General features: G+C 44.9%; 1 protein-coding gene across 2 annotated transcripts in view; it reads left to right on the top strand.

Annotated features, from left to right (window-relative positions):
- gopc (golgi-associated PDZ and coiled-coil motif containing) overlaps positions 1-23,713 on the top strand; it is a 33,313-nt gene that overhangs the window by 6,870 nt on the left and 2,730 nt on the right. The window contains exons 2-8 of one of the 2 annotated variants that reach the window (XM_068753773.1): positions 1,292-1,456; positions 2,628-2,651; positions 11,206-11,381; positions 13,895-14,060; positions 14,135-14,230; positions 15,489-15,653; positions 15,732-15,897. In XM_068753773.1, the coding sequence (XP_068609874.1) occupies positions 1,292-1,456; positions 2,628-2,651; positions 11,206-11,381; positions 13,895-14,060; positions 14,135-14,230; positions 15,489-15,653; positions 15,732-15,897 (958 nt within the window). The remainder of the gene's footprint in view (positions 1-1,291; positions 1,457-2,627; positions 2,652-11,205; positions 11,382-13,894; positions 14,061-14,134; positions 14,231-15,488; positions 15,654-15,731; positions 15,898-23,713) is intronic. The other variant, XM_068753774.1, reaches the window with a different exon arrangement.

The raw sequence follows: 23,713 nt of genomic DNA, 5'->3' as shown, positions 1-23,713 counted from the left end.
TAAAAAAAACAAAAGACATAACAAAATGTAGCACATAGTTCAAAAGAGGAGTAGGAAGAAGTGGAATACTTATTTAAAATAATTCCTACCATATTATTCAGTTTATAGCAAAATATTCAACAAATATTTGCATTAATAAACCATAAAATACTATGATATATAAATACAAATATATAGACTCCTCATCATCCACAGTTAACACCTTTCCTCTTCTGTACACTTGTTTAGAAAAAACATTTTATACCTCCCTTGCTTGTTAATTTTATGTTTTATTTGTTGATTTTATCTCTTGTTTTTATGTTTTTTTATACTCTTGTGCACTTTGAGGTTTGCTTTCAAATATAAAGTGCGTTCAACATGAACTTTATTGTTCTGATGTTGCTCACATTGGTCTGCTCAGGGAGTTTGTGTTTGCTCAGACACACGGAACGTTAGCGGGAACATTGGTTAGGTTCTGTCCAAGGTTTCCAAATGCAGTATTTCCTTGCCTGATGTATATATATATATATATGATGATGATTATATTTATTAGATAGAATGAGTACAAGTACAGTCACACAGTAGCATGTATTACAGTACAAGTACAGTCAAACAGTAGCATGTATTACAGTACAAATACAGTCACACAGTAGCATGTATTACAGTACAAGTACAGTCACACAGTAGCATGTATTACAGTACAAGTACAGTCAAACAGTAGCATGTATTACAGTACAAGTACAGTCACACAGTAGCATGTATTACAGTACAAATACAGTCACACAGTAGCATGTATTACAGTACAAGTACAGTCACACAGTAGCATGTATTACAGTACAAGTACAGTCAAACATCCTGTCTAAGAGGAGCATTTCTAAAAAGCCCTTGCGGTCTTGTTTCCGTTGAAAGTCCTTCGTACATAAATCATCGACAATTAACAATACAAATAAAACTAATATTAAATTACTCAATTGATGCAAAATAACAATAAATTAAAAAGACACATAATATGTACAACGTAGGTGGATAAAAAAAGGGGGGGGGGGGGTTGAACAGGAGAGAGTCGTGATGACTATCTCCGTTTCTGCCCCCCTTGCCAAAGTGCTTGTTCTTGTGGGTCAAGTTGGGTTCTGTCTTTCTCTGCTAATCCTGTAAAGTGCCTTGAGATTACTTCCTGTTGTGATCTGGTGCGATAGAAATTAAATGAATAGAATAGAATCAAGCTCTTTCTTTCCCGTGTGTTATATTTCCATTCATAGTGACTGTGTATTTGTTGAAGCCAACGGCGTCTTCTTTCTGTACCTGACTCTAGGCTCAGCTGGTGGACCTGCGCTCTGAACTGACTGAGGCGAAGGCTGAACGGACGGTAGTTGAGCGGGAGGTCCATGATCAGCTCCTGCAGCTTCACGCTCTCCAGCTGCAGCTTCATGCAAAGCAAGGTCAAGTTGAGGACTCAGACGCGATCAAAGATAGACTGGTAGGTAGGATGAGGACATTATAACACAACCATCAGACTAAGTAACTTTCAAAATGTGGAAAACAATTAAGATATATTTTTAATAGGGACAGAATATGGAACGGACCTAGCTAGTGCTGCTGGTTCCAGCAGAATATGGAACGGACCTAGCTAGTGCTGCTGGTTCCAGCGGAATATGGAACGGACCTAGCTAGTGCTGCTGGTTCCAGCGGAATATGGAACGGACCTAGCTAGTGCTGCTGGTTCCAGCGGAATATGGAACGGACCTAGCTAGTGCTGCTGGTTCCAGCGGAATATGGAACGGACCTAGCTAGTGCTGCTGGTTCCAGCGGAATATGGAACGGACCTAGCTAGTGCTGCTGGTTCCAGCGGAATATTTAACGGGCCTAGCTAGTGCTGCTGGTTCCAGCGGAATATGGAACGGGCCTAGCTAGTGCGGCTGGTTCCAGCGGAATATTTAACGGGCCTAGCTAGTGCTGCTGGTTCCAGCAGAATATGGAACGGACCTAGCTAGTGCTGCTGGTTCCAGCGGAATATGGAACGGACCTAGCTAGTGCTGCTGGTTCCAGCAGAATATGGAACGGACCTAGCTAGTGCTGCTGGTTCCAGCGGAATATGGAACGGGCCTAGCTCGTGTTGCTGGTTCCACGTCTTTCGATGGTTCTTGATGAAGCAGCACGTAGCAATCCCACTCAGAGCAAGTCATTGCCTTACTCCAGATAGCCCTGTTGTAATGTTGAATGATTGACTGAAATGATGATGATGGTGATGACTACACAAAATGGGAACAGCATTCTATGCATGCCTTTGTGACTGCAGTATTTTGCCTCCTTCAATTCCAGAATTCTCAGACTCACTCACTTTTAGCTGATTCACCAATCAGTTATTTCTCTCATTAACTGCATTACGTGAATATAATTTGGTAAAAAATACTTCATGCCTAAACCTTTCCTGATATGTGTAATACAGTATACCATTACAGAGAGGTATAGATGGCTGCTTTGCTTGACCCCCCCCCATGTTGCTTTGCTATTACTCCCACTGCATGCATTTACCCTGCAATACTGTGTGCATCTTGGTTTTTGTTATATTCACATCTCACACTATTTGCCAGTAACACCTTCTCTGATTGAATTCTTTCTCTTCTTCCTCTGCTCATTTTATCCTAAAGCCCCCACCACATTTGAAAGAGATGGTAAGTTTGTGTATGGATGTGTTTTGATTTTCAAAATAAAAATTCAGTTTGATCATGTGGCAACTAGGACACAATTGGCTCATGAAGTCATTCTATCATTCACTTTGAATTACCAAGAGAAGAAACATGGGCAGGAAGGAGGACTTAACTAACTCCACCTTACAAGAGACCTCTGACAAGACAAAGACGACAACAACAAATATCTGCAGCATCCTTCTGTGTCTGCAGAAGAAATCATCGTAGAGATAGTGGAAATGTTGGGAGTGGTAAAATCTGCAGTTTGGTGCATCCAAAAAGGCCTGAAGGTGGTGCATGATTGCTGGAGTGTTTCCATGGTGACCACCACCTTAAATTCTTCATGTATTTCTATTTTCTATTTTTAATGTCTCTTAATGTAAATATAGTTGGTTAGTTATCTTAGATTTCCTCTTTTCTGATTACTGTAAGTTCCGGACTACAGAGCGCACCTGATTTCAGTGCACTAAACGACGGTTTGGCCCACCAGGACTGGTGTGCAATTTATACTAAGTCTGATGTGGGCGGTGCCTATAGTACATTTTTAGATATATTCACCAAGTTGTATGATAAATACTGTCCGGTTATGGAATACTGTATAAAGAAGAAACATATCAAAAGCCCTTGGCTCACAAAAGGAATATTAAATGCCTGCAAAAAGAAGAATACTCTTTATAAATTATTTATTAAAGTAAATACAATTGAAATGGGACAAAGATATAAGAAGTACAGGAATAAATTAACCGACATTATAAGAACCAGTAAGCAGCTGTATTATAAAAGAAAATTATATGAAAATAAAGACAACATAAAAGTAACGTGGGAAACATTAAATAGTTTAATTAAACAAGGCTACTCAAGACCGACATATCCGGATTTCTTTACTGATGAAAATGGTGAAAAGTGTCAGAATATAAGCAGAATTGTAAATAAGTTCAACAATTTCTTTGTAAACATCGGCCCTGAATTAGCTGCTCAAATCCCAGACCAAGGCCAACATAAATATGATTTGAAAATTAAGCATAATCCATCGTCTCTTTTCCTCTCTATAACTGAGCAGGAAGTGATCAACATTGTACACAAGTGTAGGAGTAAGCTGTCCACTGACTGTCATGATATCAGCATGACGTTGGTCAAAAAAATTATTCTGAATATTGTGAAGCCTTTCACTCACATCTGTAATTTATCATTTCAGTCCGGTTGTTTTCCGAAAGGAATGAAGACTGCAAAAGTAATCCCTCTATACAAAAATGATAACAAACATTGTTTTAATAATTATAGACCGATTTCCTTGTTGCCTCAATTCTCGAAAATTCTGGAGAAACTCTTCAACTCTCGGCTTGATAACTTCCTTGAGAAACATCACATTATAAATGAAGGTCAATATGGATTTTGAACAAATAGATCGACTTCTATGGCGATAATTGAGGCCCTTGAAGAAATCACTACTGCAATGGAGCTGAAAAAATATGCGACTGGTATCTTTATAGATCTAAGAAAAGCATTTGACACCATTAATCACCCATTATTACTCAATAAGCTGCATAAATATGGGATAAGAGGGATGGCTGGGGACTGGTTAAAAAGTTATTTGACAGGAAGGGTGCAGTATGTGCGAATGGGGCAGTGCTTGTCTCATACACTTGACATTGCTTGTGGTGTCCCCCAGGGGTCGGTTTTGGGTCCAAAGTTGTTCAGTATATTTATAAATGATATTTTTAATGTATCTCAAACATTAAAACTCATCCTGTTTGCAGATGACACAAATATATTCTATAGTAGTGATAATTATAAGGAGCTTGTAAATACGGTGAACAAGGAACTAAGTGCAATAAAGAAGTGGATAGACACAAATAAATTATCTTTAAATATTCATAAAACTAAAGTAATGATGTTTAGTCGTCTAAAAATGGATTCAGAACTGCAAATAACTATTGAAGGTATCCCAATTGAAAGGGTAAATAAGATCAAATTTTTGGGTGTTATTATTGATAATAAATTGTCATGGAAACCTCACGTCGGACATATAAAAACTAAGATCTCCAAAAGTCTCTCAATAATGAACAAAGTAAAACCATACCTAGACGTGAATGCTCTCCGTACCTTGTATTGCACGCTGGTACTTCCATACTTTACATACTGCATTGAAGTGTGGGGGAATACTTATCAGAACACAACAAATCCATTATGCATATTACAGAAACGAGCAGTACGGATCATTCACAAGGTCGGATTTCGGGATCATACTCATTTAATAACTTTATTTATTTATTCAGTCAAAGTTGCTTAAATTTATGGATCTTGTGAAATACAACACTCTGGTAGTTCTGTTAAAGGCATTTAACAAATCATTACCCATTAACCTGCAACGTTTTTTTACTGTTCGGGCAGCTGCTCATGATTTGAGAGGATTTGGAGTTTTTAAACTTCCTCAAGTTCGAACCACGCTCAAAGGTTTTTGTTTGTCTGTACGTGGGGTTAAACTTTGGAACAGTCTGGATACACACCACAAGCAATGTCAAGGTATTCATCAATTTAAGCTAGTATATAGACAGCTGGTTTACTCGCAATATTCAAACAGAGGGTCTTGAAGGTACTTATTGTTTCCATTACCATTGTTGGTATATGTTTGTTACCATTGCTGGTATTGTTTATTATTAATGTTGGCATGACTGTCTAAACTGTCATGTTACCTGTGGTAACACCATAATGAAAAAAAATAAAAATAATAATGAATAAAAAATATAATATATATATATATATATAATTTTGTAATTTCGCTAGTTTCATCCAATATTTTTTTGTGTTTTTCGAAATCATGCAGTGTATATAGTTGTTGTTAATATGATTTGGAGCTTGAAATAGAGGAGCTTACTACGTTTATGAGAAATGGGGGTGGGTTAAATAAGTTTTCTTCTTCCCACTCCCTTTCAGGCTGAATTGGCATATTACTTATTACTTATTGTTTAAATGTGGCTCGTGCGATGTGGCACGGGTAGTTTTGTTTTGTGTGCTTTTGTCATTGCCTGAAATAAATACATACCATACCATACCATTTAAAGCCGCATGCGCTAATTTTTAGAAAGTAAATCAATTTTGTACGTGTACAAGCCGCACTCGATTTTAAGCCGCAGGCTTAAACAGCCCTAAAAATAAACGAGTACTGTAGTTCACGATCATTTGTTACATTTAAATAAATAAGACACTGTTATTCTTCTTAAGCATTGTTCAGATATTTACACAGAAAGATATTACAGGTGAAGATTTTTTAACTTTTTTATTTAATCCGCTTAGTAACATAAACAAATACATACATATTGCGCATGCTTTTCTCTAACAGTAGCTGTAACGCGGCTACGCTAGTGTGACTAGCAAACATTTGTATCGGTAACACACAACTACGTTATATTAATCAACAGTGCATGAACAGTATTCCAGGATCTCCGAATAACATAACATATACCACTGTTAAACTGGTTCCGGTTCCGGTTCTGGTCTCCGAACTGTGGTTGAGTGACACCGGGGAGATCGCTCCTCTCCAGGGCCGAAGACTGCTTCTACCTCCGGGGTTAGCTAGCCGACTTCACGCTGGTGAACGAAGCTAAAGTGCAGCAATGCTAAACGGACACGCCAGACTAGCTGAATAACTGAAGCTGTTTTATACCACTTGCACTTAATAATAAAGTCCCTATTTCCTCGATACCTCTCGCATACATCTATCTCTCTCTCTCACTCACTCACGGGGGAGGGGCGCACACCTCAGCTGCACACGCACTCGCACTTGCACTCGCGTTGTGTGTCGTGTTTTTTGTTGGAAGTAACTTGTTCACTTGTGGCTGGATCTTATGTTTCCGTTTTCTTTGCGGCACCAGCCAGTCGCCACTTGTTAGTAGAGCTTGCTTTTTGGTTTTTCTTTCGGCTGTGTATTTCTGTTATATATATTACGTTGGGCTCCAGCCGCCCCTCGTCCTGTGTGCAGCTCCAGGTTGTTGTTGTTTTTTGCGTTGAATTTATATCAGTAAATGATAAATTCAACTATTACACCGTCTCTGTTCTCTGCTTTCTGGGCTCCGTTCACATTAGTCCGTAACATTCAGAGGCTTATTATATTGACATTTAGTTGAATTCACGTTTAAAGTATAATATATCCATCCATCCATCCATTATCTTCCGCTTATCCGGGGGGGTTGCGGGGGCAGCAGCCTAAGCAGGAAGCCCAGACTTCCCTCTCCCCGGCCACTTCCTCCAGCTCTTCCGGGGGGATCCCAAGGCGTTCCCAGGCCAGCCGAGAGACATAGTCTCTCCAGCGTGTCCTGGGTCTTCCCCGTGGTCTCCTCCCGGTGGGACGTGCCCTGAACACCTCACCAGGGAGGCGTTCAGGAGGCGTCCTGAATAGATGCACCTCATCTGGCTCCTCTCAACGCGGAGGAGCAGCGGCTCTACTCCGAGCTCCTCCCGGATGACTGAGCTTCTCACCCTATCTCTAAGGGAGAGCCCAGCCACCCTACGGAGGAAGCTCATTTCAGCCGCTTGTACCCGGGATCTCGTTCTTTCGGTCACTACCCAAAGCTCGTGACCATAGGTGAGGGTAGGAATGAAGATTGACCGGTAAATCGAGAGCTTCGCCTTTCGGCTCAGCTCTCTCTTCACCATGACGGATCTGTGCAGAGTCCGCATCACTGCAGACGCTGCACCGATCCGTCTGTCGATCTCTCGCTCCATCCTTCCCTCACTCGTGAACAAGACCCCGACGTACTTGAACTCCTCCACTGGGGAAGGATCTCCTCCCCGACCTGGAGGGTGCACTCCACCCTTTTCCGGCTGAGAACCATGGCCTCGGATTTGGAGGTGCTGATTCTCATCCCGGCCGCTTCACATGCGGCTGCGAACCGATCCAGTGAGAGCTGGAGGGCGTGGCCTGATGAAGCCAACAGGATCACGTCATCTGCAAAAAGCAGCGACCCAATCCTGAGGTCACCAAACCGAACCCCCTCAACGCCCTGGCTGCACCTAGAAACTCTGGCCATAAAAGTTATGGCTCTCACTGAAATAAATTTCCAAATCTCTTGCTTTCATGGCTCTCAAAGGCAAAAAGGTTCCCGACCCCTGTTTTAAACCAATGGAAACTGATGGAACAATGAATACTGGGAGGATTACCAGTGTTTATTGCTAAACTTGAATCTTGAATCTTGAATCTTGAATAAAGGGGGTCTTGCTGCTGGCATGAAGAGGTGCTGTGGATGAAATGGGGCAGGAACACTCAAGAGGGAGAATGACAGCGTAGACACAAGGGAGAGAGAGCACCAGCTGGACCCCAACGCGGCATCCCACCTCCATAGTTTACCATTGTCTTGTAAAAAAAATACACAAAAGAAAACATGAAAGTAATCCTTGAATGAGAGAGACTACTTAAAAACATGCTGAAGTAACAGTGGCAGATTTGGCATTTTAAAAGTGAAGCCACATCCAAATTCTTCCCCCTGTATTTTATGTTCCCATGTAGGGTACCCAACCTGTATTTCAGATAAGTGGCTGAAGACGAGATGATTGTAATGATATCATCGTCAAATATATCAGTGAATGTAGGACACTGTTTAGTTTCTTTCTTGGATGGCGTAGCTCATCAGAGCAGGGAGGAGGGGGCTAGAAATGTCCTGTTGGTGAAAGACGGCTACTGTTCCAGTCAAAGATTTCAATAAAGCTCATATATCTTCACCAAAAGGCTAGAAATTCATAGGATTTATATAAATGTAAGTACAGGTACATTTATGATTGTATTGTTGTAAAACACTTTTAGAAAATGTATGTTCTTGGATGCAGTTTGTGTTTTTTTTTTACATAGTCCTCTGTTCTGAGGTGAGATTGGTCCTGATTTGATGGTAGAAAACAACAGGCTTGAATAGAACCATTATACTGTCATGTTTTCAAAAGACACCTGAGCAGCCATCTGATCCGATCTACAGCAGAAAACAGAAATGCTGCAATCCATCCATGCATCCATCCATCCATCGCTTTTCTGGGGCAGGGATGTGGAGCCATTCCCAGGGCAGCCGAGATCACACTGCCACCGTTTGCTCCCTTTTAACCTGACCAGAGTTCCTTTCCTCGGATAATCCGCTCCGTTTGGGCCAGTGTGAACGCGCATCCGGACTCTGGAGAGGATCAAAAAAGTCCGCCTGAAAAGGAGGGTCTCGGTTCCTTTCGGCGGAGCAAAGGCAGGATCAGCTGTACGTAGTAACGCTGCGCTGTGCGTCTCCGGTAGAGGAAGTACAGCGAGTACTCCAAGCCGCTCTGAGGGGAAACTCAAGTTACCAGAAAAACTAAAAGTGGTGAAATATGTACCGCTGTGTGTAGATTTAATTAACTAAATATGTGTTATAATTAGGGGTGGGACATTAACGCGTTAATTACAATTAATTAATAAGAAGGACGTTAATTAATTCAAAATATTAACGCATTTTAACGCAGTTTGCGTGTCAAAAAACCCGGAACGTTTGTCAGTTCACCATGTTCTGGTACGCCACTTATACTGACGCACACAGTCCCAGGCTGGCTTGGGGACGAATGGAGACGGGAGAGAGTACTTTTGTAATGTATTTGGTCCGTGCCTGGATTCCGTAGTCACGTGATGACGTAGGCACGTTAGCTTGTTGTGTGCGCCGATGTAGCATGTAGTTCCGTGACTGACTGCGCCTCATTAAAAGATAAGTTTGTTCCTGAATCTGCCTCCTCCTTCCTACCATCCGTAGAGGTGAGAGACAAACAACTCTGCTGGACGGTAAATTCATTTTCAAAAAACGACCAGATGGGAGAGACAAAGCCACCGTGTATTGCAAACTATGCAAAAAAGAGTTTGCCTACCACAGAAGTACTTCGCAGCTAGCACAGAAACGGCTTGACCAAATGACAAATGGATTTAGACGGAAAATGAGCAAGTAAACGTCGGAAACAGACGAATCCACTCGCAAAGTGGGTTGCCAAAGACGGTAGACCACTATCAGTGGTAGAAGACAAAGGCCTACAAGATGTGCTGCGGATAGCTGCGTGTGATGAAACCTTTGAAACGCCGTGCAGAAAGACTATTTCAAGCAAAATTCTGCAACTGTACTTACCTTTGTTTACAATTTTGAAATGAAATGAAATTACCAGCCATTAAATGAGCTTCAGTTAAAAGTCATGTCTGTGTGTATCATTTGATAAGTCGTCCAATACAATTTATTTGCATAAAAAATTTTGCTTTTAAGGAAATTATGGTCATGCGATTAATTTCGATTAATTAATTACAAAGCATATAGTTAATTAGTTAAAAAAATTGTATCAAGTCCCACCACTAGTTATAATACTTTAATCTTTTGTTCTGCAGCTCCACGGTGCTTTAACAGTCCAGTGCGGAGCGGAGAATCAGCTGATCATCAGCGATAGTTTTTCATTCCGTTGTTCTGAACTGATCCGCAGACTTTACGGAGACCCAGCGACTTTGTGTTTGTTAAAAACGACTAGCGTGTGTAACATTTATGATTTAGGCCAGAACTAAATGAGATTCCCTCATTGAATGAGCAGCAGCCGCAACTGCGCACTCGAAAAAAGCAAACATGGGAGAGGGCGGGGCTTCCCCTTCTACTTTTTCCAATCGACAAGCGCCCCTTTCAGCCACGCGACGCTGCTTTGAAAGTTCGTTTTGTGAAGAAATCACAGTGTGAACGCAGACCTTTCAGCGAATTATAAAAGCAAGAATTTGCTCCCAAAGGAACCGAGTCCTCTTGGTGCAGTGTGAAAGCACCCTTAGTCTCTCCAGCGTGCCCTTGGTCTTCCCCGAGGAGGCCTCTTCCCGGCAGGACATGCCCGTAACACCTCCCCAGAGAGGTGTCCTGGAGGCCTCGTATGTAGATGCCCCAGCCACCTCAGCTGACTCCTCTCGATGTGGAGGAGCAGTGGCTCTACTCCTCCCTGGTGACTGAGCTCCTTCTCCTGTCTCTAAGGGGGGGCCCAGCAACCCTTCGGAGGAAACTCATTTCGACCGCCTGCATCCGTGATCTTGTCCTTTCAGTCATAACCCAGAGCTCAAGACCAAAGGTGAGAGGAGGAATGTAGGTTGACCGGTAAATTGAGAGTTTCTCCTTTCGGTTAAACTCCTTCTTAACCACGACAGACCGATACAGCGACTGCATCGCTGCAGCTGCTGCACCGATCCCTCTGTCAACATCCCGCTCCATCCTTCCCTCACTCCTGAACAAGACCCCAAGATACTTGAACTCCTCCACTTGAGGGCAGACCACCTTTTCCCGGTCGAGAACCATGGCCTCGGATTTGGAGGTGCTGATTCTCATCCCACTCGCCTCACACCCCAGAACACGCTGAAGGTCCGGGCTCAAAACTGCTGTGTGTCTTTGCCATTATATACAGTCTATGTCTATGAAGATTAAAAGCGAGGAACACGCGAAAATAAGGGGTAGGAATAAGAGGAATTTGGAATGAGCCAGAGAGCTTTTTAGGTTTGCATATTGTGTTTGTGTTGTTCACATGTAATGTCCTTTTCCAGCAACAGGAGCTGGAGGCCAGTAGGATGGAGAAATTGGCAGAGTCGAGGCTTGAGGCAGAAGTGAGATTGTATAAGAAGGAAAACGAGGCCCTCCGTCGACACATGGCAGTGCTGCAGGCCGAAGTGTACGGAGCCCGGCTAGCTGCCAAGTACTTGGACAAGGAACTGGCTGGCAGGTACGGAGATGTAGCTGGAACATCTTGTGAAGGAAACGTAGACTTTACTGAATTAGAAGTGTCAATCATAAAACCACTTTAAACTAGAAAGTATCAATTTCAAGAATAAAATAATGAGAAATAAATAAAGTAAGCGGCGCCTTATTCTCATTTGTCAGTTTGTGTTTGCGTATAAAGATCATTTAGTATGACCTTGAAGACCCCAGAAAGGATCACTAACATGTACAGTGGGACACACTACAGGTTGCACACTGCACACATGTACAATATTAGGCAGCCACTGGTTGAAGTGAATCTGTCTTAATCTTTAATCCACCATGTTGCGATCCACTGTATCAACACGGTGATCACAACTTCCAGTTTCACCTGTGAAGATGTCAAGGCCATCATACTGTTCAGTACACCTTGGAATAGATGGGAATCTCAGCATCAAGGTGGACAGAAATCCCTCCCACACCAACCAGTATCTTGTTTTTGATTCCCACCACCTGCTGCAGCACGAATTAGGGGCCGTCACCCTGAAGCACCGGGCCCAAAACACCTCCACAGAGTGGAAGGAGAGGCCAAAGAAAATAATTCACATTTTCAGCCCAAACCGATTAATTTGTCTTGATCCAATTAGGCAGTTAGTCCTCAGTAAATCCACATTTCGGGAGCCAATGAGAGACTTCAGTCCCTCTCAGTCTTTGCCAAGTCCGATCTGCCGAAACAGTCCTGCCTGCTGGGGCAAGATGAGATCCAGTCTGTGCCGCTCTTCCACGGATCGGGCAGTTCCTCGATCTGGGCCAACACCCGGTTCCCCAAAGCCCCCAAAAAGCACTTTTGGATCCATAGTCATTTTATCAAGAGCTAGGCGTGCACCGATTGCAATTTTCTCAATGTTTTAAATAACTGGCAGCAAAACCTTCGATGTTCCGCTCTTATTTTATTGAACACAAACAAAACCTGTGCAACAGGTTACCTGCAGATCTGTTGTGAGCCTCTCGCCAAAATAAAGTGTACAGTAGTGTTTAGCTTTTACAGATAAAAGGAAATGACGAGGTTTGAGGTCGTTAATAAAATAACTATCTACAGGGCAAACGACCTAAACCATCAGTAAGGTGTCCTGACTTTTAGCTTTTCCTTCTTGTAGTGCAAAAAGACAAAATGGCCAAATGCAGCAGCTTTGTGACGATTTCTATGTAAAATTCTTTCTAAAAATAACTTGCAGCATCTTACAGGACAAAAACCTGCTAAAAGTCAAACATTCTACAACAAATAGTTGAGCATGTTTAATAATTTTAATCAGTTCTGCTTTTTCACCATCGACTTTTCTCATCGACATGTCCAGCCAAGCTAAACAGGCGCTTTCAATGCAGCAGGGGGCGGAGCCATAGGCTCGGGCAAGTAGGCGGGGCTGTCAGTGATTTAATGGCAGAGCAGAAGGAGACAGGGGGCTGACTTTCATACCTTTGCGGAGGTAAATAAGATCGGTGGAAAAGATCGTTTTCATATGTAGCAATTGTCCGATTCCGCATAATCAAGGAAATCAGTGCCGATCGATCGGTGCATCCCTATCAATAACTGTGAAAGCCGCAGTCTTGGAGTCTCCGGTACACCAGGGTAACTCCCAGCCCCATTTGCAGATGCCTCCTCACCAATAAGCCAAATAGCCAAATATCTATGTCCTCCACAGACAGGACTGCGAGACAGACAACTCTCCACTTGTCCCAGGCCCTTGTTTGCCTGCCACGAAGGTCCCATCTGGGCAGGTCCGCATATTTGATCAATGCACTGAGACCAACAAATCAATTCCATGATTTTAGTTGTCAGTAAGCACAAGATTTCCATCCCTTCAAAACTGGCAACACACTGAGACAGAAGCTGGTCCACTTGAAAGCAAAACACCACAGAGACAGAGCAATGTAGTGCATGTTGTCCACTGCAGTGAAGAATGCCGTAGCTTAACCGCTCCACAAGCGTCTGGCTCAACACGGGAGGGACAAGACCCAGCAGTCCACCTGCACCTGAAAGACACGGGACACTCCTTTGAGGACAGTAATGTCCAGCTGTTATCCAGGGAAGACAGGTGGTTTGAGACGAGAGAAGATATTTTAGTCCAACTACTAGAGAAACCATCTGGACAGAGGAGGAGGACTAACACACCATCTATCAGCAACACACAATGCAGTACTGAACTCTGTCCCCAGAAACCACAACAAGCATCCACACCTGGATGCAGCTCAACATAACAGCTCACATGAAGGTGGGGGGGCAACGACTCCCTCATAAAGGTTAATGACTCCAAACAAGACTTGCTGTCTTATTGTGGTGGTTTTGTGCGCCAACAGGAGTAGAAGTACCTGGACTTTGTACCAGTAAGTAAGAACAGCATATTCCATTAGCCTTCCTGTCATGAACGGATCCATGCCACGCACCTCTGTGATTGCTGTTGGGAAGCAAAATGCTAGTTCATATCCTTGTTCTACATTAGAAATGAAAAGTGAACTCCATTTATTGTGTTTGTCCTACAGAGTGCAGCAAATCCAGTTACTGGGTCGTGACATGAAAGGGCCAGCACACGACAAGCTGTGGAACCAGCTGGAGGCGGAGATTCACCTCCACCGCCACAAGACCGTGATCCGAGCATGCAGAGGCCGGAACGACTCGAAAAAGCTCCTTCCCTCACCCGCGGGTCATGTGAGTGAGGACATGTCAGGAACTGTCCAACTTCACCTGTGTTTCCAGTGTCCGACGTGTTCATGTTCTTACAGCACCCAGAGACACTGAAGAAAACTCAAGGAGTTGGACCCATCAGGAAAGTGGCTTTGGTCAAAGATGATCAGGAGGGGCTGGGAATTTCCATTACAGTAAGACATCGCAGCTGTTGGTGCTGCTCCTTCCTGAATATGGTGCTAGTGTCAACCGTAGTGAATGTACAAGTACACAGTATACAAGTAGGAATGTACAACTATACAGTATACAAGCAGAAATGTACAACTATACACTATACAAGCAGAAATGTACAACTATACAGTATACAAGCAGGAATGTACAAGTATACAGTATACAAGCAGAAATATACAAGTATACAGTATACAAGCAGAAATGTACAAGCATACAAGCAGAAATGTACAAGTACGCAGTATACAAGCTGAAATGTACAAGTACACAGTATACAAGCAGAAATGTACAAGTACACAGTATACAAGCAGAAATGTACAAGTTCACAGTATACAAGCAGAAATGTACAACTATACAGTATACAAGCAGGAATGTACAACTATACAGTGTACAAGCAGGAATGTACAACTATACAGTATACAAGCAGGAATGTACAACTATACAGTATACAAGCAGGAATGTACAACTATACAGTATACAAGCAGGAATGTACAAGTATACAGTCTACAAGCAGAAATGTACAAGTTCACAGTATACAAGCAGAAATGTACAAGTATACAGTCTACAAGCAGAAATGTACAAGTTCACAGTATACAAGCAGAAATGTACAAGTATACAGTCTACAAGCAGAAATGTACAAGTTCACAGTATACAAGCAGAAATGTAGACAGTATACAAGCAGAAATGTACAAGTCTACAAGCAGAAATGTACAACTATACAGTATACAAGCAGGAATGTACAAGTATACAGTATACAAGCAGGAATGTACAAGTATACAGTCTACAAGCAGAAATGTACAAGTTCACAGTATACAAGCAGAAATGTACAAGTATACAGTCTACAAGCAGAAATGTACAAGTTCACAGTATACAAGCAGAAATGTACAAGTATACAGTCTACAAGCAGAAATGTACACGTTCACAGTATACAAGCAGAAATGTACAAGCATACAAGCAGAAATGTACAAGTACACAGTATACAAGCAGAAATGTACAAGTACGCAGTACACAAGCAGAAATGTACAAGTACACAGTATACAAGCAGAAATGTACAAGTTCACAGTATACAAGCCGAAATTACTTAAAAAGAACAGAAACTTATCCATTAGCCAAACCCCAGTCTGTTTCCACTGCAGAGCAAAGTTCTGTGCGGTTGCACAGCATTTTTATACTGTGTGCGTGTGTGTGTGTGCGTGTTTGCGTGCATGTGTGCACGCTCATCAGGGAGGAAAGGAGCACGGCGTTCCCATTCTGATTTCAGAGATCCATCCTAATCAGCCTGCAGATAGATGTGGAGGTCTGCATGTCGGCGATGCCGTACTCGCGGTCAATAGCATCAATTTGCGAGATGCAAAACACAAGGAGGCTGTCACCATTTTGTCTCAGCAGGTAAGCTCGGCATGCACTAACACACACACACCTGCACGTGTCTCTGGACCGCTCCCCTCTCACTGTGGCTGATGCTAGCGAGGACAGATCGAGTTTGAGGTGGTGTACGTGGCTCCAGAGGTGGACAGCGATGATGACAATGTTGAGTACGAAGACGACAGCGGTCACCACTACCGACTCTACCTGGAGGAGCTGGATGACGGCGGCGCGGCACCGCCCAGCAGCAGCTCGGCATCACTGCAGGGTAAGACAGAGGCTCGTGCAGCCATCAAGCTTCTTAGAGTTAACGCGCAGTCCTGCCATTGACGGCACCAAAGGATGCAGACCTGATTTGATGTCTTAAACGTACAGTATACGGATACTGCTGAAGGACTTGGCTGTAATCGAGCAGAGAATGTGACCGATAAATCATCGACATTTAACAATTCCAATAAAAATTAAAGCTGCGAGCAGCCTTGAGAGGTTCCTCGAACCCGGCGTACGTTGGGGCCTGGCGCACGTTGGGGTACGCGCTTATTCGCAATCCACAAATGTCAGAAACACGCGTTTGTCCTCTAGACGTGACCCTGATGAAGAGTGTCAAGTTTGGGACCAATCCGACAATGTATGCTCCTGTTCCTGTAGGTGGCGCTGAGACTATCACCGTCAATGGCATGTACTCGAGTTCAGGTCTGGACTCTCATCCAGCGTGTGAAATTTGGAGACGGTCGGACCGCGTAAAGTGAAGCTCCGACAGCCACGCACGTCACGGCAAATCATCAAAGTTTGCAAGGCTGCCACGGCAACAGCGATTGGCGAAAACACAAAAGCTTCGCAATTTAGCGTCGTCAATGAGTCGAGAGGCCGTCGCCCGACTTTGAGATCAATATCTCGAAACCTCTAGGAGGAGTATCGCAAAGTTCGAGACCTCTAAAATGGGAAAATGGCACATTCAAACCAGGCCTGTGACCTCATAGTTCGATCGATCAAAAATCCCTTCGCAATTTAACATCGCGGGTACTTGGCGATTACGTCACCCGAATTCGACGCGAATCCGATAAAGCGTCTGGGAGGAGTTCGTCAAAGTATGCTGAAAAACGTACAAAATCCAATATGGCCGACATCCGGGTGGGCGGGGCTAAAGAAAGCCAATTACAAATACGTCTGGATTGACGATTTGGACGTTCCTACCAAATTTCGTGACTATCGGACAAACTACGTTCAAACTACGGCCTCCCGTGCATTAGGGGGCGCTCTGGAGCCCCAGAAACACACCGAGAGCAATCGCTGTACGAGCAGGTCAAGTTGGCAGATGCCCGTCTCCTGACCGATTTTCAAGAGTTTTTGCGTATGTTGAGGGGGTCAAAGCTACGCTACAAGGGGAAAAAAACAAGGGGGCGCCAAAGAGCCAATATGCAATCAAAAGTTAAAATTACACAATCAAATCCTCGGAAGTACCGTTGCGAACCTGCGCGTAAAGTTTTGTGGATTTTCGTTGATGCTAAAGTCCTCAAAAACGCGTTCGTACATTTCAAATCTTCGCGCACCGTCCAAGATGGCTGACTTCCTGTTTGTGTGAAAAATCTCAAAAATATTTACTAGGCTCGGGACCCCCAGAGGTACGACATACTCGGATTTTTTGACGATCCGAGTACCTTTCCGGAGAAAAACCACCCTTAGGTGGCGCTATGGAGCCCGAAGGCGATATCAAATTCCAGATTTAGAAACTAGACACCAGATCTGATACTCCATATAGTTTTCAAGCCCCTAGGTGCCCGGGAAGTGCCTCAAAAAGGCATTCGCAAATAATAAAAATAATCTCTAGAAAAACAATAGGTTCCTTGAACCTCCGTTCTCGGAACCTAATAATCTCTGGAAAAACAATAGGTTCCTTGAACATCCGTTCTCGGAACCTAATAATCTCTGGAAAAACAATAGGTTCCTTGAACCTCCGTTCTCGGAACCTAATAATCTCTGGAAAAACAATAGGTTCCTTGAACCTCCGTTCTCAGAACCTAATAATCTCGAGAAAAACAATAGGTTCCTTGAACCTCCGTTCTCGGAACCTAATAATTTCTCAAAAAACAATAGGTTCCTTGAACCTCCGTTCTCGGAACCTAATAATCTCGAGAAAAACAATAGGTTCCTTGAACCTCCGTTCTCAGAACCTAATAATCTCTAGAAAAACAATAGGTTCCTTGAACCTCCGTTCTCGGAACCTAATAATTTCTCAAAAAACAATAGGTTCCTTGAACCTCCGTTCTCGGAACCTAATAATCTCGAGAAAAACAATAGGTTCCTTGAACCTCCGTTCTCAGAACCTAATAATCTCTAGAAAAACAATAGGTTCCTTGAACCTCCGTTCTCGGAACCTAATAATTTCTCAAAAAACAATAGGTTCCTTGAACCTCCGTTCTCGGAACCTAATAATCTCGAGAAAAACAATAGGTTCCTTGAACCTCCGTTCTCGGAACCTAATAATCTCTGGAAAAACAATCGGTTCCTTGAACCTCCGTTCTCGGAACCTAATAAATTACTCAAGAAGGGTTCGGTGAATGTGCATATGAAACTGGTGGGGTTCGGTACCTCCAACAAGGTTAAGAACCACTGAGTTAGATGATGGTTAATCTCCTCTTATAATCTGATCAGTTAGATCAGCGGTCCCCAACCTTTTTCCTGCCACGGACCGGTTTCTTGCCCGGCAATTTTTTTGCGGACCGGGGGGGAATTAAATTTAAAAAAGACAACTATAATCGTACCAATAAACTTTATATTATGCACTTGCAATAACTATTCAACCGGTCATATAGCTCTGGCACCAGTCATATAGGGAGCGAACACCCCATATCACGGGGTCCGACACCCCATACTCCGGGAGCACCCCCCACAGGACTCCCCGAGAGACACGGTCGAATGCCTTCTCCAAATCCACCAAACACATGTGGACTGGTTGGGCAAACTCCCATGCACCCTCCAGGACCCTGCCGAGGGTGTAGAGCTGGTCCACAGTTCCACGGCCAGGACGAAAACCACATTGCTCCTCCTGAATCCGAGGTTCGACTATCCGGCGGACCCTCCTCTCCAGTACCCCTGAATAGACCTTACCAGGGAGGCTGAGGAGTGTGAAACCTCTATAGTTGGAACACACCCTCCAGTCCCCCTTCTTATAAAGAGGGACCACCACCCCGGTCTGCCAATCCAAAGGCACTGCCCCCGATGTCCATGCGACGATGTCGATGCAGTCGTGTCAACCATGACAGCCCTACAACATCCAGAGCCTTAAGGAATTCTGGGCGGATCTCATCCACCCCTGGGGCCCCGCCACCGAGGAGCTTTTTAACTACCTCAGCAACCTCAGACCCAGAGATAGAGGAGCTCACCCGAGTCCACAGGCCCTGCTTCCTCACTCGGTGGGATTAAGGAGGTCTTCAAAGTAGTCCCTCCACCGATCTACGACATCTCGAATCGAGGTCAGCAGCGCACCATCCCCATCATACACAGTGTTGACCGTGCACTGCTTCCCCCTCCTGAGACGCCGGATGGTGGTCCAGAATCTGAGAATCCAGACCCTCATTCAGTATGGAAGCGCTGAACTGTGGGAATTGGGGGAAAAAACAGGTTGGAATACCGTCTATTTTGGATTTTATCCCTCCCGAGCTCCAGCGGACATCGGAGCCCCCCACTATCCCACCGCTGTGGCCGAGGAGGCGAAGAAGATACCGTAAACAAAAGCGGGGAAAGCGAGGCGGCGTGCGTGCTAGGCTACGTGCTAACCCACACAGACCAGGCTCCAAACTTCTGCTTTTGTCAACAAAAGTGCTCTCCGGACGCTTGCTGGAGCCCTCGTTCAGCCCCTCTTTGACTATGCTAGCACCTCCTGGTACTCCAACATCAAAGTGTCCCTGAAAACCAGGCTCCAAACCTCCCAAAACAAACTGATTCGGCTACTCCTCAATCTGGGGCCCATGACCCACCTTCTTCCTGGACATTTTGCTAGCCTAAAATGTCTCAGGGTAGAAGACAGGGTTAAACAACTCAAAATGGGATTGGCATTTAAAATAGTCAATGCAGCTCTGCCCTCAGTCCCCTCAATCCCTGCATAGCTGACGGAACACCTCCACAGATTTAGTGACACCCACAGCCACACCACTAGAGGGAGCTCAAACAACAGCCTGATTACCCCCTCCTATAGGACTAACATGGGTAAATCATCTTTTTATAATACTGCCCCCTAAGGGTGGAACTGTTTGACTCCTGCCCTCAAAACATGCACCTCTTTGGCCTCCTTCAAAACGGCCCTAAAAATACACCTTTCAGGGGGACAGAAACGGAGATAGTCATCACGACTCTCTCCGGATCAACCCCCCCCCCCCCCCTTTTTTGTCCACCTACGTTGCACATATTAAGTGTCTTTGTAATTTATGTAATTTAGTGTCATTCATTGTCATTTTGCATCAGTGCTGTAATTTATTTTAGATTTATTGTTAGTTTGCATCGGTGGTGTAAAATCATTTTATTTTTCTCATGTTAGTTTGCATCAATTGAGTTATTGAATATTGGTTTTATTTTTATGTTTTATTTTTAGTATTTTTATTTGTATTGTTAAATTTGTATTGTTAATTGTCGATGATTTATGTACGAAGGACTTTCAACGGAAACAAGACCGCAAGGGCTTTTTTGAAATGCTCCTCTTAGACAGGATGTTTGACTTTATTTGTACTGTAATACATGCTACTGTGTGACTGTACTTGTACTGTAATACATGCTACTGTTTGACTGTACTTGTACTGTAATACATGCTACTCTTTGACTGTACTTGCACTGTAATACATGCTACTGTGCTACTGTACTTGTACTGTAATACATGCTACTGTTTGACTTTATTTGTACTGTAATACATGCTACTGTTTGACTTTATTTGTACTGTAATACATGCTACTGTGTGACTGTACTTGTACTGTACTGTTCCGCGCCAACCGGACTGCAGCTTCAGGCAAGGCCAAAGGCGGAGGTTTGGCGCTGTACGTTCACAACTCGTGGTGTTCTGCTCCGAACGTGATCGGAACATTCTGCTCCCCCGACCTGGAATATCTTGCAGTGAAATGCAGACCGTTTAAACTGGCTAGAGAACTCAGCTCCGCTGTGATCGTAGCGGCCTACATACCACCGCGTGCTAATGCTAAGCTAGCGCTGGAGGAGCTGTACTGCCTGGTTAGCAGCCAGATGGACGCTAATCCAGAGGCCGCTGTGATTGTAGCTGGAGACTTTAACCACGTGGAACTGAAAGCTGTGCTCCCCAAATTCCCCAAATTCATCACCTTCCCCACCAGAGAACACAACATTCTGGATCAGGTCTACTGCAACATCCCGGGGGCCTACAAGGCTGTAGCAGCCCCCCACCTGGGTATGTCTGACCACATCTCAGTGAACCTGATCCCTGCTTATAAACCGCTGATCTGCAGGACTAAACCCACCACCAGGACCGTGCAGGTCTGGACTGAGGAGGCTTCCTCAGCCCTGCAGGACTGTTTTGAGCACACGGACTGGGAGGTATTCAAAGAGGATGCAGATTTTGAGGAGTACACGTCATCTGTGCTTTCCTATGTTCACTTCTGCACTGATGCTGTCCTTCCCACAAAGACGATCACGGTTTTTCCTAACCAGAAACCGTAGGGGGACAGCACGGTGCGGCTTCTGCTCAGAGCCCGGGATGCAGCCTACAGAGCAGGAGACCGGCTGGCCTATAGCAGGGCACGGAGTGAGCTAAAAAGAGGCATCAAGCAGGCAAAGCACAGATACAAGCAGCGCATTGAGGAGCACTTTGAGAACAATAACCCACGTGACATGTGGAAAGGCATCAGGGCTGTGACGGACTACAAACGCAGGGACCAGCACGCCAGCCACGACTCCACCCTGCCTGACACCCTGAACAGATTCTTCTCACGCTTCGACTCTCCGAGCAGCAGAAGGTCTGTGGATCTGCCCCAGCCTGAGGTGCAGCATCAGCCGCTCGTCCTGCAGCTGCACCAGGTCTCCTCAGCCCTGAGGAGGATCAACATCAACAAGGCTGCGGGACCAGATGGCGTGTCAGGCCGGACACTGAAGACGTGTGCTGACCAACTGGCCGGGGTTCTCCTGGACATCTTCAACCTGTCCCTGCAGCTGTCCACCGTCCCTGCCTGCCTTAAGTCCTCCATCATTGTGCCGGTACCCAAGAAATCATCCATCTCCTGCCTCAACGATTACCGCCCTGTTGCTCTGACTCCGGTGGAGATGAAGTGCTTCGAGAGGATCCTCCTTAAACACATCAAAGACGCCGTCCCTGCTGGTTTGGACAGCCTGCAGTTCACCTACAGGGGGAACCGCTCCACGGAGGACGCCGTCTCGCTGACACTGCACTCGGCCCTGACTCACCTGGAGCAGCCTAACACCTACGTCAGGATGCTGTTTGTGGACTTCAGTTCAGCTTTTAACACCGTCCCACCGGACATGCTGGCTCTGAAGCTCCACAGCCTGGGACTGTCTCCACCGCTCTGCGCCTGGGTCAGGGACTTCCTCAGCAACCGGCCCCAGGTGCTGAGGATAGGAGACACCACATCCTCCCCTCTGATCCTGAACACTGGGACCCCCCAGGGCTGTGTTCTCAGCCCTGCTTTCTTCACCTTCTTCACCCACGACTGCGCTGCCATCCACTCCACTCTGCCAATCACTGGTTGTGAAGTTTGTGGACGACACCACTGTGGTGGGTCATATCTCCAACAAAATAGTCCATCGGCTTGTTCTGAACGGGGTGTTCCGTTTGGAGATGGCGTTTGAGCTTGCTTGGCACCATGGAGTTATTGGATAGCTTCTCACTGTACTAGAGTTAGCGGCAGAGAGGAACTGTGCAACACCGTACTCAGGTGTGACGCTGAAGTCTGAAGAGCGATCTACGGGCGGCACACACACTTTATTACAGCACGGACACTCGAAAATGGTTAATTAGCTGATATTAGAAAATTTCTCACGGCACACCTAACGATCTCTCGCGGCACACCGGTTGGGAAACACTGGACTAGATACCATCAGCCTTCTGCCCCAGCACACGACAGCAAACAGGATGGACTAGAGACCACAGACTCAGAACATCCTCAGCATCGTCCGGCAGATGTTCAAAGACCTGAGTCTCCTCAGGGAATAGAGGCGCCTCTGGTCTGTCTTATAAAGGGCTTCTGTGTTCTGAGCCCAGTCCCGTTTATTGTCTATGTGTACTCCCAGATATTTATAGTCCTCCACTGAGTCCACGTTGACCCCCCCTTGATGGAAACAGTGGTTGTTGGAGACTTGTTGGAGTCCTCCTGAGGTCCAACACCTGTTTGTTTGTCTTTGCCACATTGAGCTCCAGGTGGTTCAGATCACACCATGTGACAGTCATTAATCACAGCCCTGTACTCAGACTCCTCCCCCCTGCTGATGTATCCAACTATGGCCGAGTCAACTTCTGAAGATGGCAGGACTCTGACCGATATTCCCTGAGGTGCCCCACTATTACTGATCACCCTGCCTGACATCAGCTTCTCATCCAGCAGAGCCGCCTGATAGTGTTAAAAGCACTGGAGAAATAAAAAACATGGTCCTCACAGAGCTGGCCGGCTGGTCCAGGTGAGTGCACATACGGGTCAACAGGTAGATGATGGCGTCCTCTACTCCCAGGGGGGGCTGGTAGGCGAACTGGAGGGGGTTCAGGGATGGGCTGACAATCGCCTGTAGCTGGTCCCGGATCAACTACATAACATTTTGAGTTATTGGCAGCACGGGGTGTCGTGGGTAGCTCTATTGCCTCACAGCAAGAAGGTAATATGTTCAAATCCTAATTGTGTGGGGTGTGTTTGTTCTCCCCGTGTCTGTGTGGGCTTTCTCTGGATTCTCTGTTTCCTCCCACCTCCCTAAACATGCAAATTCGGTGATCTGGGCTCCTGTACATGAATGACAAATAGTTATTTTATATATATAAATATTGATATTTTTTTGTCCAATAACCAGCAGCTGCGATCTTTATCTTTCATTCACTATTTATTTATTAGACTACAAAGTGAAGGAAC

Source organism: Brachionichthys hirsutus, chromosome 20, assembly GCF_040956055.1.
Source record: "Brachionichthys hirsutus isolate HB-005 chromosome 20, CSIRO-AGI_Bhir_v1, whole genome shotgun sequence".
Lineage (NCBI taxonomy): Eukaryota > Metazoa > Chordata > Actinopteri > Lophiiformes > Brachionichthyidae > Brachionichthys > Brachionichthys hirsutus.
The sequence above is the reverse complement of the archived record's forward strand: the minus strand, read 5'-3'. Positions and strand labels throughout refer to the sequence as shown.